Below are 15,643 nucleotides of genomic sequence, written 5' to 3' on the forward strand. Positions count from 1 at the left end.
CATTTGTTTCATCACCACATCAACAAATAATCTGGGGCACAGGAGATAAGACAATTGCCCTTCCCAAATAGCTGGGGACCCGAAGACTATTCTTGGGTCAGTTAAAGCTTTATAGGTTTTCCAACACCTCAACCAAGAGAATACATCTCTAGCAGTTTGGCATGGAAGTGGTAATGAAAGCTCATAATATTAGCTTTCAAATCTTTTCATGCATCCTTGTCCCGAAAGCACTCAATGCTTAACTGTGTTTTAAAAACTTTCTTATGGTCATTCCAAACAATTACATAAGTATGCTACAGGAGAAAGGCATCTGGCTGTGATGTTGCTCGCATGGCCAGATTCCCAGATATGGCAGCTGTTAAGGTAACTGGAGTAGAAGAAGGCTCCTAGCACTGGTGTTTCCTCCTCGCACTGGTGTTCAGTGAATACAGAGGTTCCTTTTAGCAGCCACTGATGAACCTATCCTCCATGAATCTGTCTAATTCCCTCTTAAAGGCATTCTATTCTTGTGCTCATCTCTATGTCCACCAACAGTGAACTCCACCATTTAATTATTTGTTGAGTGCAGAAGTATTTCCTTTTCTCCGTTCTGAATCTACTGCCCATCAATTTCAGTGGGTGATCTTGAGTTCTAGTATTATGGGAGAGGGAGAAATAGCTTTCTCTGTCCCCTTTCTTCACCTCAAGCATAATATATATGTCCCGGGAGGGGCCCCCCCAACCCCCCTTCCCGGGCCTTGGAACGGCCCCACACTCACCGGGGGGCCGCGAAGGGCAGCGTCACCACGGCTCCCTCTCCCCCCAGCAGCCCTGCAAGCCGGCCGGAGAGGAGGAAACCCAACAGGAGCCGCCGCCGGAGCCGCCAGCAGAAGCCCCGCCAGCCCAACCCAAGCCGCGGCAGGAGCCTCAGGCCACCGCCGCGCCGGCCCAGCCGTCGCCGCGGGGGCCGGGGCTCGACCCGGCACCATCCCGGGAGCCCCAGCCGGAGGCGCAGCAGGCCGCCCCCGCACAGGCGAGGCCGGAGCAGCTGAGGGCCGCCAGCCTACAGGGCCGGCGGCCGGAGTAGAAGCGCCCGGGAGGGGCGTGGAGAGGGCCGCGGCGGGGGCGGCCCCACCTGCGGCCCAGCTGATCGGCGGGCGGGCGAGGGCGGGGAAGCAAAGAGGGCCACGCCTGGCTGCCTATGGCAGGGAAGCCAGCCCTCCTCTGCCCTTATATGGAGTTCCTGGGGAGGGTTAGGGGCGGAGCGGGGGAGGGGCTTCTCTGGCCTGGAGAGATATAAGGCCAGAGAAGTCTGCCTGCCGGGGAGGATACCAGAGCCAGGGAAAGCTACAAGGTGTGTCCTGTGGCAACCTGGCGACGGCCGAGGGAGAGTCGAGCTCTGACTCCCCCTCGGATTGGTCTGAGGCGGAAGAGGTTGTCTCAGCCGCAACATCCTCCAGGTCAGAGACCCCCACGCCGGCCGCACCCAAGGAGCAGCGCGACAATATAATCTTCTATCACAACCCCACATCATTCTTACTTTTACCTGTTGTGCTATATAGTATAACTTTGGTGTTGTGGAGATAAACGAGTACCATAGGATTAATCAGATACACAGATAAATTTTAAAAAGTATAAAGAGAAATGAGCCAATAGAATGAACCATGACATTTCTAAAACTTTATTTTTCTAAAAGAGTGATGGATGATATGAAAAGGGCAGCAAGTCTTACCTGGAGTTTTTCAATCATGGGAGAGCTTTTTACCTTTACCTTTGGAGGATGAGAAGTATTTGGAGAAGGCTTCTGTAGAAAGAGAAATAAGAAACAGCTGAAATAGATGACTGGCCACACAGTAAGGCTGCAGGCAGGAAGAAAAGCTGAAGAAAGCACGGTCTTCTCACATATTTTGCTGCCCAAGAATTAAGATTTGTGGTTGCCTAGCAACAGCCATTGATGGAATCAGTTGCTTTAAGATACAGACGCTCCTTTTATCATTTTTGGCTTTTTAACCCCCACCCCCCAAAAAAAATATTTCACTTTTTTTTTTTGTTATTGTTGCAAACCTGGGGCCCTTTTCAGGTTTGTAAAAAGATCTGTCTTGCCCGATCACAACTCCAGTCACCAGATTTGTACATTTTATGTGGGGAAAAACTAAATGTTGTAGAGTTTTAAAGTCTGTGCTGAACTGGTCTTTTGACCGCAATAAATGATTGAATTGGAAAAAAACTCCAGTCACCAGATTTAAGTATCCAAAGATTTGGACAACTTCACTATTAGACTATAAGATGAGGACCTAAGAGGATAATGTCACCAAAGGCAGAGTACCCAAAGAGCAGACTGTACAACTCTCCAGGTCTGCATATCTCCTTTCATGGAGTAGTGGTGGTTAAAGGCATGCAGTAAACTGGGAAGACCCCAATTCCAATATCAGCCATTAGCTCATGGCCTTAGGCAAGCTGCCACCTCTACACCCCATATCTTCAATATGGGGATAATAATACTGGCCTACAGGCTGTTGGAAGGAGCCCCGTGGTGCAGAGTGTTAAGCTGCAGTACTGCAGTCCAAAGCTCTGCTCACGACCTGAGTTCGATCTCGGCAGAAGTCGGTTTCAGGTAGCCGGCTCAAGGTTTACTCAGCCTTCCGTCCTTCCGAGGTCGGTAAAATGAGTACCCAGCTTGCTGGGGGTAAAGGGAAGATGACTGGGGAAGGCACTGGCAAACCACCCCGCAAACAAAGTCTGCCTAGGAAACGTCGGGATGTGATGTCACCCCACGGGTCAGGAATGACCCAGTGCTTGCACAGGGGACCTTTACCTTTACAGGCTGTTGGAAGATCAGTGGGCTAACAAATACCAGCATGAAGGCCTGTGAGTACTTAGTTCCGGGGTAGGGGGGTAGCTGTGTTAATCTGTTGCAGCAAAAATAAACAGAAGTTTCTCTTGTGACTAACAAGTTTTAAATTCTATCACAAGCTTGCATGCATCTAATGTGGCCTTTAGTCCACAAAAGTGTATGATAGAATAAAAACTTACCAGTCTTTAAGGTGCTGCAAGACTCCTCTTTATCAGAGTACTTGGTAGGGTTGCCAGGTCCCTCTTTGCCACCAATGGGAGGTTTTTGGGGTGGAGCCTCAGGAGGCCGTGGTTTGGGGAGAGACCTCAATGCCATAGAGTCCAATTGCCAAAGTGGCCATTTTCTCCAGGTGAACTGATCTCTATCAGCTGGAGATCAGTTGTAATAGCAGGAGAACTCCAGCTAGTACTTGGAGGTTGGCAACCCTAGTACTTAAGAAAATCACTTTATATGAACTATATATTGAGCCATCCTATGTCTGCCTGGATCTGGCTGCAGCAGAAAGCCTCCGTTTGTGCAGCTTCCAGCTGACTTTGTTGAGACCATCAGAGGTAGGGTTGGCAACCCCCAGGTACTAGCTGGAGCTCTCCTGCAATTACCACTGATCTCCAGCCAATAGAAATCAGTTCACTTGGAGAAAAAGGCCACTTTGGCAATTAGACTCTATGGCATTGAAGTCCTCCCCTCCCCAAACACCGCCCTCCTCAGACTCCGCCCCAAAAACCTCCCGCCGGTGGTGAAGAGGGACCTGAAAACCCTGATCAGAGGGGAGGGCAGGAAACAACTAGCCAAGAATCCCCTCCCCAAGGGAATACTTTATTGCATTTTAATTGTAATTTCTATTGTCTTTCCATTATTGTGCGTGGCCTGAAGAACCAATGTTTAACTGACAAAGAAACAAACATCTGTATAATCTATATAAGAGGGAAAGGCATTACTGTACTTTTCCACCAATGTATATGTGCAAAAAACTGAGTAATTTTTAGTAGAGTACAACAATTCTGTTTATCAGTCTCTCACTAATTCACATTGTAGCTTTGGGCAAACATTAACCTATAGCTAGCCTTTTTGGGGAACAGATTCCCCATCTACAACCTGGAGATTTAAAACACAGTAAAGAGCCAGCGTGGTGTAGTGGTTAAGGTGTGCCGGACCTCACTCACACCATGGAAGCTTGCTGGGTGACCTTGAGCCAGTCATACACTCTCAGCCCTGACCCTGGCTAGCATTTGGATGGGAGACCTCCAAGGAATACCAGGGCTGTGACACGGAAGCAGGCAGTGCCAAACCACCTCTGAATGCCTCTTGCTGTGAAAACAGGGTTTTCCATAAATCAGCTGTGACTTGACAGCAAAAAGAGAGAGATTTGGTGTTTGAAATGCTTGTCACTTAGAAAATGAAGACTGAAATGTGCTAATCTAGAAGAAAATAATAATTGAAAAGATGTATGGGAATTATTAAGGTATTTTATCTGAAAACTCCCCCTCCCCACAGGCTGCAGCTGCATCAAAGTCAACCTTTCCAAACCAGGACTTAAGAGGAAAGGGGAAGGGGATCGACTTGGATTATTTCCACGTTGTTTTGCCACAAACATGAACACTTAATAAATGGCAGCTCTTTTAAACAGAACTACAAAACAGATCTGGCTAGCATGTGGGATTTATGTGTCCTGCATAGCTGAGTCAGATGATAGCGAGAGAAGCCTGCAAGGAAAAACCGGGAAGGTTTGTGCAGATAGGCAGGTTGCCACATACCTAGCCAGGCACTGTGTGACTCGTCCAGAAGCATGGCAAAGACAGGTATGTTTATACGCATATGCACAGTGCACAGCCTGGGCTACTACTCTCTGTCAGCTGGGAGGACCTGATTAGCCCTTGATCTAACAAGCTTTGATACTTAACATGGCTCCAGAGTCCTACTCATGCTCCTTAGGTAGGGAATGTCGTTCTCCTCCCCCCCCCTGTGTTAGCACCGCCCTTCCTCTGCATGCCCATCTTTCTTCACCCTCTTCCATCTGTCAAAATTTGGGGATTTTGCCAAATGCGGATAGACTTTGCTGCAAAAGATGCTTGAGAGACCCACCTGCCTGATCTCTTCAATGGCCTGTCTGTGTCAAAAAATAGAAAGAGAGTGCACATTTCCATAGCTTCCTGTATTGTGCTGCAGTTTGTAATTATGCAGTATATCTTGTTGGACACTCCCGCTTCCCCAAGACATGAGAAGCGCAAGGGCAGCATTATCTAGATTTGGTTTCCTTTGGATAAGACGGAACTGGAGACTGATGGTGTCTTCATAGGTTGTACTTTAATTACAAAGACATAAGTACACATGACAGCAAAGCTACATATTTAGGCCGTCACAGTCCACACCAGGCTTTTCAGTCTTCAGAGTCACTAACATCTTATAAAAGGAGAGCAAATTACTCCCTACAGCCTTTTCTTCAGAACACCAATACTTACAAGGTCACCATTCTGGCCAAGCTCTGTCTTGTGTGTATGGAGAGGGAGGGTACATGGTGGTTTTCGGCGGGTTGGCTTATTGGCTGGTATCTAAAAATAGAGAAACAGCTAATCAAGCAACAGAAGAGGAAGGAAGGAAATTCAAACAGTAAAATGCAACTTGCGTTTGGAAAGAACCCAACAACAGCGATTGTTGGGGAGAAGTTAGGAAATTACGAATATTTTGCCTGACTTTGCTGTTCTTCTTGTTCTATCCCACACTAACAAGTATAAGGATTATTTTGACTTCCTTTTGCTTTCACTATTTTGTTTGAAATATGCATTTGTTTCTCTGCTGAGCTGTCTCATAGAGTACTACAGCCCCCTAAAGGGTGCAGTGTGGAAATCTACTGGACAGTAGTACCAGTGATACAGTTCTCCTGCCTCCTCCCATGCCTGTACAGTGTTTGAAGGCAAAGTTCATATACATACTGGCCCAGGCCTTCAGACTTGGCTTGGAGACTTTAGCAGTATCATTGGAGGGAGAAAACAATCCCCCCCCCCAGACTTTGCCCTGAGAATAGTCTATTTTAGTTTGCATGCAGCTTCCTCTTTGCAGGGCAAAATGGTTCTATTTTAAGTGCTTAGCCGCTCTGAGCTTGGCCTTGGGCCCGGGAGAGCAGGATAGTAAATTGTACTAAATAAATAAATAGAGTAGACATCATCCAACTTTTTGGTAATTGTCCCACCTACTGCACATGTATTCCCCTCCATTACCTGTGCACTGGATATTTCACTATACTATTTCTCTTGAATGTGATCTTGCAGATCATTTCTACAAGGGTTATAGTGTGGTAGGGCATGCTTTGAACTGGTGTTCTGGACAAGCCCTTAATCTTTATTCCTGTTGAAAGTTGTAGTTACAGATTGTGCCTTTAAATTTGGCAGTGACCATACCACACCTGCATTTTAACAGCGCTTCAGCAGTGAGTAACATAAATCTCAAATATGTTTGAAAGTCAGCGCAGCCCTTCCTGACCGGCCAAAGTCAAATCCTGCTCTTGATGGGTTATGCTTTCCGATTTGCTGGCTTTATTTATAGTTTGCCCTTCTCACTGAGACTCAAAGCACACTGCAGAGTATGACCAACCGGCATAAAACAATAAACAATGAAATAAGACTGGGTTACAAAATTAGAAAACAATGCAGTAAAAAAAGATAATAATACAAGAAACAGTGCATTGGAAATACAATATCAGCGCCTTTATAAAAACACTCTCCTGAACAATTCCACTTTATTTCAGTTCTTTTCTCTCTTTTAAAAAAAACAACTGTTCAGCTCTGTTCCTGCAAAATGGACATCTTTTATACACTTCTTAAAGATACCTTGTTGGAATTTCTCCTTCAGATTGGTCAATATCCCAATAGTCTCAGCTGACATAATCTTTACTTATATAACTTGTTTACCACTTAAAACTTACAAACACATGTACCACACTTAAATTCTCTTATCTATGTTCTTATCTATGCTAGCCCTGACCTGGATGGCCCAGGCTAGCCCAGTCTTGACAGATCTTGGCTGCTAAGCTGGGTCAGCCCTGGTTAGTACATGGATGGGAGACCACCAAGGTAGTCCAGGGTTGCTACACAGAGGCAGCCAATGGCAAACCACCTCTGAATGTCTCTTGCCTTGAAAATCGTACAGGGTCACCAAAAGTCAGCTACGACTTGACGATATTTCCACCACCACATGTTCCACACCCCACAAAGAGAGTGAAGCTTATTCCTAGACCAATCCAATTGATATTAATTGTACAAACATCCGATATTACTATGGGAGGTATCACATTGCATTACAGAAAATCAAACTATGAATTAACATATTTAAAAATTGTCTGAAGCCAAACGAGGATGCATAAGCTTTACCTGCAAACAGAGGCAGGTGAAGGTTTTCCTCCTGGTAAATGCACTCTGCTTCCCCCTGCTTTCACTCCTCAGATGAAACATGCACTGCCTCTTAGGTCGTTTATGCTTGGGAGTTTTACCTGAAGTTTGTTGCTCGCTGGACCCACACTTTCCTGTTGGGAATTTATGCACCAGCAGTCTCCAAGCTCAAATCAGGTCCCGCCCCTTTAAATGCTGCTTTGTAATTGGCTTACTTTGTAGAGCTTACTGTGAGAGAAAATTTTACCCCCCCAAACCCAACTGCTGCATAAAAAAGCATTTTAAGAACAAAAAAAGGAGCAATCTGAAAGGGGAGGCAGAAATCCAAGCCTTCTTGGATTTAAAAAGCCTGCTCAGAAAGAGCTCTGAGGAAGCAGGAAGCATTTGAATCCCCTCCTCTTTACACGCTGCTTTGTAATTGGCTGTGAGAGAAACCAATCTTGTGTGTCTTGCACTTTGCCTTATGCGTGGGGATTTCACCCAGGCTGAACTCAGGGGAGAGGAAGAATTGGGTTAACAGAGTCCCGGGATTTGTGAGGGCTGGCCGTGAGGTCTCTAATGGACGGAAAACTCACACATAACTCCACGGAACAACCGAGACAAACCAGGGTAAATGTGAGTGAAAGTACCCATGCATAAACGACCATAATGAAATGCTAATTTCCTCTACAGTTTTTACTCTTCCACCTATGGCTCAGGAGGATAATCTGTCTTTTAAAATTATTATTTTGAGCATCTCTCAGATGTGTCTGATTACATATTTGTCCATTGCTTTGTTGTTGTTATGGTGTTTTTTAAACAATGCAGTCAGCATTTGTTTTTAAACTTGGAAGAAGAATGGGAGTGAGATGGTAGCTGTTTGATTGGCCCGAGTCTCGGCCACTTGGCGCAGTGTTACACCCCTTCAGCTCTGCAGCTGAACAAATTGCCCCTGACCTCAATTCTGGGGGAAATTCTCAACATCTGCCCTTCCATCATGGACTCAGCCAGGCAGCTCTGCGCAGGCTGCCGTCTCCATGCCCCACGTGGAGCTCAGAGGTGGCGGTGGCCTGCGCAGAGCTGCGAGTCAGGCACGATACGGGGATCTGCTTTTTGGCTCCATTTCAATTGCCACCATTTTTTCGGAGGGGGGCTCCTCACAGGGACTCCACTGCCTCCAAGTCTACCATAGAGTTTCTGGCAGTTCCTAGATTTACTCTTTGCAACTTTGTACCTTTTCTCACCGGGTAGCTCTAGGAATCCCCAGGAACTCTATGGTAAAAACTTCCTATAACTTGATGAGGCCTTATTTTTCTTTGTAAATTTTTCCCTGGGACATTGCCCCTCCCCACAACCCTCCCGCCGGTTGCCAGGCACTGGCAACCCTATGCTCATTGTCCTCTGGGGATCCAGAAAACCACTAGATGACAATAAAAACAGGAAGAACTGGCCTGTTTGAGACTCTTCCAGTTTATAGTACATTTGAGAGGGAGATTAGGGTCAGGAAATGTGTGCCAGGAGGCACATATCCCTTGCACCTATTCCCCTTCCATCCATAAGCCCAGGATTTTAAAAACCTAGACATTTGGAAGTTTAAAAGATCCAGGCAGAGAGATTAATTAGAACAAGAAAAAAGCACTTCCTTCAATCTTACACTCCCAGACTCTTTTCGAACTGCAAAGGTGCCCCACAACTGACAGTTTATAGTATCCTGGAAGGAACAGCATTAGGGTTAGGAAATCTGTGGTGGGAAAGGTAAAAACACTTGTCCTGTATTATACTGCTCTGTTTTCAGAATAGATTCGCAGCTTCCTGTTCATCCAGCCTGTGCTTCAGCAGTCAGAACAATTGAAATATAGTCCCATACTACTGAGGTAAGAAATGACTTTTCTAGCCTGGAGCTCAGCAGCCTCAAGCTGTTGTGTTGAGAGGAATTTCTCAACCAATTGTCCATCCTGTGATTCCTCAGTTGCTGAATGGTTCCTAACCTCCTTTCCAGAAAGCGATGGTTGATCTTGGAATTTCCCTGCTAGTTGCGCCACAGATAAAGATGTAGTCTTCTGTACCACCACATTGGTCTCAGATGGTTTGTCCTGGGTGAGGTGGGGGGGGGGGGACACAGAAACAAAACGTTTGTCAGTTCATCAGAAATACAGGAAACCAAGAAAGCTGTGAAAATGAAAATGCTTGCAAGATATCTGAGAACACCACGCTGGGTGCTTGCTGATGCCTATAAGTTGCACTGCTGAATAAGCCACCACTACAAAACAAGATGTACTGGTAACTAATAACATTCAAGACTGTTTGTTAAATCTGAATAGATTTATTAACAAATAAAGATATAAGTAGAGTGTTAAAAATATCTTGTGTACATGATGCAATTGAGAAACGAGTACTGTACCAATTCATGAAAAAGCAATATGGAATCTATTCACAGGTGCCTTAGAAAAACAGTTTATTATACGGATTGTCACATAGTTCACATAACAAGCATCATGCTTATTTTTCATACTCTGGTTTTAAAGCATGTGTGAAGATTGGTTTCGGTGTTTCCACTTACTGGCAGGAAACCCTGGGCATAAAAAAAGCAGAACAATTCTTATCTGTAGTTATTATGAGACACAAAATAACCTCAGTGAGCAAGACTGGTATGAGTGGCTGCCAGAATGGAATGGGAATAGGTGGTTCCAGTTCTGTTTGCCAAGATAAGGGGAATACGGGGTGGAGAGGACCTGTAGCAGACTGACCAATGCCAGGGGGCAATTTATCTCTCCTGCATTTTCTCATTTCCCCTAGCAAGGCTCCCTTCTGATTTGGAACCTGGCTGGGGACAAGTTATTTTAAACCAACTCCCATGTTCACAGGGGAAAACTGGCATACCTAACAAAGTAAGTGGTGGCTCACAAAAACTCATATTAAAATAGATATTGTTAGTCTGTAGGCTTGCCAGTCTCCAGGTACTTAAATAAATTGATACGTGTGATGAACAAACACTGGTTGAAGAGAAATACAGCACCCAGCTCAAACAGTACTCTTTTATATAGAATGGGTAACAGAACCTCCAGATAAAGAAATACTATAAGAGTGCAACTCTCAACAAAATTATTCCAAATACATTTCAGCTAAATTCCAAGTCATGCTAACATATAGCATCTCGCATAAAAAATGAAAAATACGACATTGATACCTGGTTACCTCACCAGTCAACACTAAACAGGAAATACAAAATCAGGATAGAAATACAAAGTCCAAAGTCCAACATCCAAGATCCAAATTCCAGTATCAAAGTCCATTCCAGGGTCCAAAATCCATATATAAAGGTTTCAAGTTTCAATCAAAGTCCATTCCAAGATTCAAGGTACGTATGATTAATTCAAAATTCAAAACGACACCTCCAGATTTGTGTACGTTTCGCCAAGGAAAAGCTTCTTCAGTTGATTAATTCAATCAGGAAAAATATCATTCATTGGGGTACAGTGACCTCTGTAAAAAACAAACATTTCCAACAGAACCCAAAATATAATAGCAATAACAATTATCCATTCTGTCTAATAACCCTATGATAGTTCATACATACCGTAGACCAGCGACCACTCGGGCTCTTTCCTATCTCTGAGGGCTGGTACTGATAGCTCGAGATACAAGATTAAATGCTGGTTAACCCAGCTGGTTTGCATTAGGAAGGTAAGAGAAGTTGTGTAATTTAAAGAAGCATGGTTTACAAGAAACTTTTATAGGAAACTAGTGAGATCGAACTCGTTGTTCAGACCTGCAGGGGAAAGTGTTTTAAATAGATATATAAATTTCATTTCATGTCTATGTAGAATTTTAGCAATATCCTCATGTTGAAATCTGCGCGGCTTATATTGCCAAAGCGCAAAGAAAAGTAGGTCCGTGTCTGAATGTCCCTTCTGTAGAAAATGGCTGGTAAGTGGTGCCTCCATGGTCCTAGAGCGAATCGTTGCTTTATGTTCGCCAATGTGTAGCTTTAATTGGCGACATGTTGACCCGATATACATCAAAAACGGGCAAATAATTGCGTAAATGACATTTTTGGACGCGCAATTAGTAAATTGTCGCAGGGTGTATTTAAAATTAGAACCTGACGCGCTTACTTCCTTGATAGGCAAACTAAGAGGACAGAATGTGCATGCGCCACATTTATGGTGTCCAGGGATATTAACCCCTTCCCGACTTGGTAACCTGTCGGTTTTCACAAGGATATTACACAAAGATTTAGTTTTTCTGAGGCCAAAGATCGGAGGTTCAGAGCATCCTGAAATATTATATAAGATGTGCCAATGTCGGCGAATAATTTTCTGAAGTTCATGAGTCAGATGATTATATTCAAAAGAAGCAAAAATCCTGGGAGGTTTCAGTTTAGTATCATTTTGGGGATGGAGCAAGGTGCCTCGATCCTTCAATGCCACTTTAGACATGGCACTAGAAATCGTAGATGGGTCATATCCTCTATCAAGTAAGTTCTTATTCAAAGTCTGAGCTGCGTCTGTGAAGTCTCGCTGAAAGGTTTTCCTGGAGAAAATGTCTGCTTTGGCAATTGGACGCTATGACATTGAAGTCCCTCCCCAAACCCCGCCCTCCTCAGGATCTGCCCCAAAAACCTGCCGCTGGTGGCAAAGACAGACCTGGCAACCCTATTAGTCTGTAAGGTGCTGCTGGACTATTATAGGGAAGGGTTAAGCAGTCTCCCCACCCAGTATTTCTCTCCAGCAAGTGCCCCCCTACCCTGCAAGAAATCTAAAGGAAACATGTGGCTGGGAACTGTGGGTTTCTCTCAGCGTATCTATTATAGCCATACTGTTTCCCAAGTGTGAGAAACTGTGGGGCCTCCAGTCCCCAAGAGACAGCAAGCATACCATTTTAAGATTAGATTAGGACAAGAGCCTGTGGGCTGCAGGACTGACAGCTAGAGTACAGACCCTCAGAGCATATCCTCAAATTTGACAGATTTCTGCTTTCCTCTTTGCAGCAGATATATCAACATGGTTGGGGGGGGGGTCAAAAGGGGAGCTATACAGCTTTTACACCAGGCAAGAAACTGGGGCAGGAACTGCAAGAATGTCCTCCCTCTCACACAAGAGAGAATTAATTGACTCTTTTGCTCTAAGGCAAAAGTGAGTCGTTTGTTCACCCCGATACTGCAAATATACCCTTGCTACTTTGGCTTTACATTATAAGGTTTTTCTGAGAGGCTTTTGTTGCTAGGATGTACAGGGTGGGACAAAGAAGCCAGGCAACTCAGAGTTCTGCAAATGGAGCTTCCGGCAGTTTTTTTCTTCAAAGAGCAGGCATGCATGGCCCCAATTCAAATTGGGACTATGGCATGCAACAGGAAAGATTTTAAGTTTTCCTCCTCTGCATTTCCCCAGCACGAAACAGCCCCATCAAGCTGCTGTTTGCCTCATTGATGTAGGTTTTGAGGATGACAGAGTCCTTCCTATTTCTGATCACTACAGTGTAATCCTGGCCAGGAGTTACACACATGGCTAGGACAGCTACTAATGCCTCAACCATAGTACAGTGCAGTACTGTACCAGCAAAGGGGTGGGGGGAATCCACTGGCATAGTGATATCCAGGCACCCATGGGAAGATGTCACCAGAGAAGCCCTTGCAAAGATGATGGCGTGGTTTTGGGGTGTGTGTGGAGGGACTTGTAGGGTTGCCAGCCACAGATGGAAACTGAGGTGTGCTGTTGTTGCACCAGTGCATGGTCGCGTCTAGTTTTCGTCATAGAGTTTTCAGTGAATCCTAGAGTGTTACACCCCCCCATGTTATGATGTCACATCTGGGTTTTGCCCCATTTCGCTCCACTTTTCCACTGTTGGCCTTGCAAGTGCTGGCAGGGAAGTGGTGAGATGTCTCCCCCTATAGACCTGGTCTGCCTAGGGGGGAGGAGTAGGGTTTAGGCCTAATTACATATACAAGAGAAAAGGTGGTAGAATGAACTCCACCTAGTGTTGCCAACCTCCAGGTAGTAGCTGGAGATCTCAGGCTATTACAACTGATATCCAGCTGATAGAGATCAGTTCACCTGGAGAAAATGGCCGCTTAGCACTCCAGGTATTTTCAAACCCAGAGCTGGCAACCCCAGGTCTATATACATTCCATACACGAGTTACTGAACTGCCATTGTCTTCTCCTACCACACACACACACAAACACATAAATGATTTCTGCACACAGGGTTTTGCTTTGCTTTTGTGCTCTTTAAAGGAAATTCCTCAGATAAGAGTAACCACCGCCAGTGAATGACATCCTGTACTGTCAAGATGCACAGAGAAGAAGTAATATGGGTCTTGGGTCTTCTTGAGATGATGTTAAACTTCAGTGGATGTTTTTGCAAATAGAATGTTAAAGATTAGAACCATATCAGAAAATACTGGTTATTGATTTGTGAACAAAAAAGAAAAGAAAAAGAAAATTAGATATGGAAGAATGACTCCCCTGCTTATGTTTCTTGATTTATAAAAAGTTTGGCGATCCTGGTCATGGATGACCACATAATGTGGTCAGAGACTGAAGTTTCCCTTTGATAAATGTGAGTTCTAAGTGACTATGGCCGCATCCACATGGTAACAGTTATCTGTGATGGATCCATTCCTGCTGCAAAGGCCTCAGCATCCTACATGGTTTTCCCCCACACTTTCCTGGGTCATCCTCTCATGGCTGCCGTTCCTCACCCCCGTGCCAGTGGAGGCCTTATGTCCAACGTGAGTGCTCATGCTGGTATCTTGGGAGGCGTTCCCGGGGAAGGAGCTGCCTTTAGGCAGCTTCCTAACCTACGTCAGTCCCAAAACGCACCATTTTGCAGGTGGTGAGATACGCCTGCAAAATCGCGGTGCAGGCCTGTAGAACTCTATGGGGAGTTCCACTGTTTTTTTGGTTTTTTTCCCAGGAAAATAAATTTTCATTACTTTGTCGGCTTGCTGTGCTGGCAGCAAGTTGCTCTGGAGGGAGTGCAGCTGCGCCACCTCCAGCCACCGTCTAACCACTCCCCCCTTCAGGAATGGGCTGAAACTAGGGTTGCCAACCTCCAAGTACTAGCTGGCAGTTGGTTGTCATATTAATGTTTTTTTGTAACAATTACTTCTTTGTATTTTGAATATTGAGTTTAAATTTTGAGCCCACAAAATAACTATCTTAAACTATGGGAAACAATAAAAAAAGATATGTCAAGCTGGTCAAATAAGAGACTTTCTTTTTTGGGATGCATTTCGACAACCCAAATGAATATTTTACCGAGGATATTATTCTTATTCCAGAATTTACCTATTATCTCCCAAGTAAAATATTTTAATGCTTGGAGAAAATCTGAATTTCATCTGGCAAGGGAAAAACCAAGAATTGCTTACAAATATTTGGTGGGCTCTAAGGATAGAGGAGGTTTTGCACTCCCCAATTTTCAATTATATGCTGAAGCGGCCGCTTTAGTATGGCTAAAAGACTGGATTGAACTTTCCAATGCACGATTACTTGACTTAGAGGGTTTCGATAATAGAAGTGGATGGCATGGTTATTTGTGGTATGATAAAATAAAAATGCATACATCATTTCAACAACATAGAATTAAATCTCCTTTATTTAGAACATGGCAGAAATACAAACATCTTCTCGAACCAAATGTGGATATCATCACAAGAAATGTTGATATTATGACCACTCAGACCCGCACAATGTATCACTTACCAGGATCTTTTAAAGTGGGAAGGTAGTAAATGCTCACTGAAAGACTATGAAGAAGTAACGGACCTCCTGACCTGATTTCAATATCACCAGATCAACTGTTTTTATACAGGACTTGAAAACAGGATTTTCCAAAAATAAATCAACTTTTCGCAAACTTTTATTGGATACAAATGATCATTTTATATCCAAGATATATAAATTACAATATAAATTATTGTGAGCAAGAACGGATTAAACCTACTATGATTACCTGGGCACAAACACGGGGCCATGATATATTACTGGATAAATGGGAAAGCCTTTGGTCTCGAGATATGAAGCTTATTCTCGCTCAATTATTAAGAGAAATATCTATAAAATGATGTATAGGTGGTATTTAACACCTAAAAAGATGGCAACGATTTACAAATCAATGTCCCCAAAGTGTTGCAAGTGCAATATAGAAATAGGTTCATTTCACCATTTGTGGTGGACCTGTGACAAAGCAAAAATCTTTTGGGACATGATCTACAATGAAATAAGATTGATTATACAGAACAATATACCTAAAACACCTGAGACGATGTTACTTAGTATGATACCAGATTCTATCTTAACCCAGAGATCATTTTTAATCTATGCCACCACTGCTGCAAGACTGATTTATGCAGCTAAATGGAAATTGATGGAAATTCCAGACAAAAAAGTCTGGATACAAAAGATGTTGGAGCTGGTGGAAATGGCAAAACTTACGGCATTGAT

General features: G+C 44.1%; 1 protein-coding gene across 1 annotated transcript in view; it reads right to left on the bottom strand.

The window, feature by feature from the left end:
• RCSD1 (RCSD domain containing 1) overlaps window positions 1-15,643 on the bottom strand; it is a 43,898-nt gene that overhangs the window by 3,001 nt on the left and 25,254 nt on the right. Inside the window, exons 2-4 of the mRNA XM_056858676.1 lie at window positions 9,183-9,287; window positions 5,293-5,382; window positions 1,712-1,783 (exon numbers count right to left, since the gene is read on the bottom strand). Coding sequence (XP_056714654.1) covers window positions 1,712-1,783; window positions 5,293-5,382; window positions 9,183-9,287 — 267 coding nt within the window. The remainder of the gene's footprint in view (window positions 1-1,711; window positions 1,784-5,292; window positions 5,383-9,182; window positions 9,288-15,643) is intronic.

This window comes from Euleptes europaea, chromosome 12 (assembly GCF_029931775.1).
Source record: "Euleptes europaea isolate rEulEur1 chromosome 12, rEulEur1.hap1, whole genome shotgun sequence".
In the NCBI taxonomy this organism is placed as follows: Eukaryota; Metazoa; Chordata; class Lepidosauria; order Squamata; family Sphaerodactylidae; genus Euleptes; species Euleptes europaea.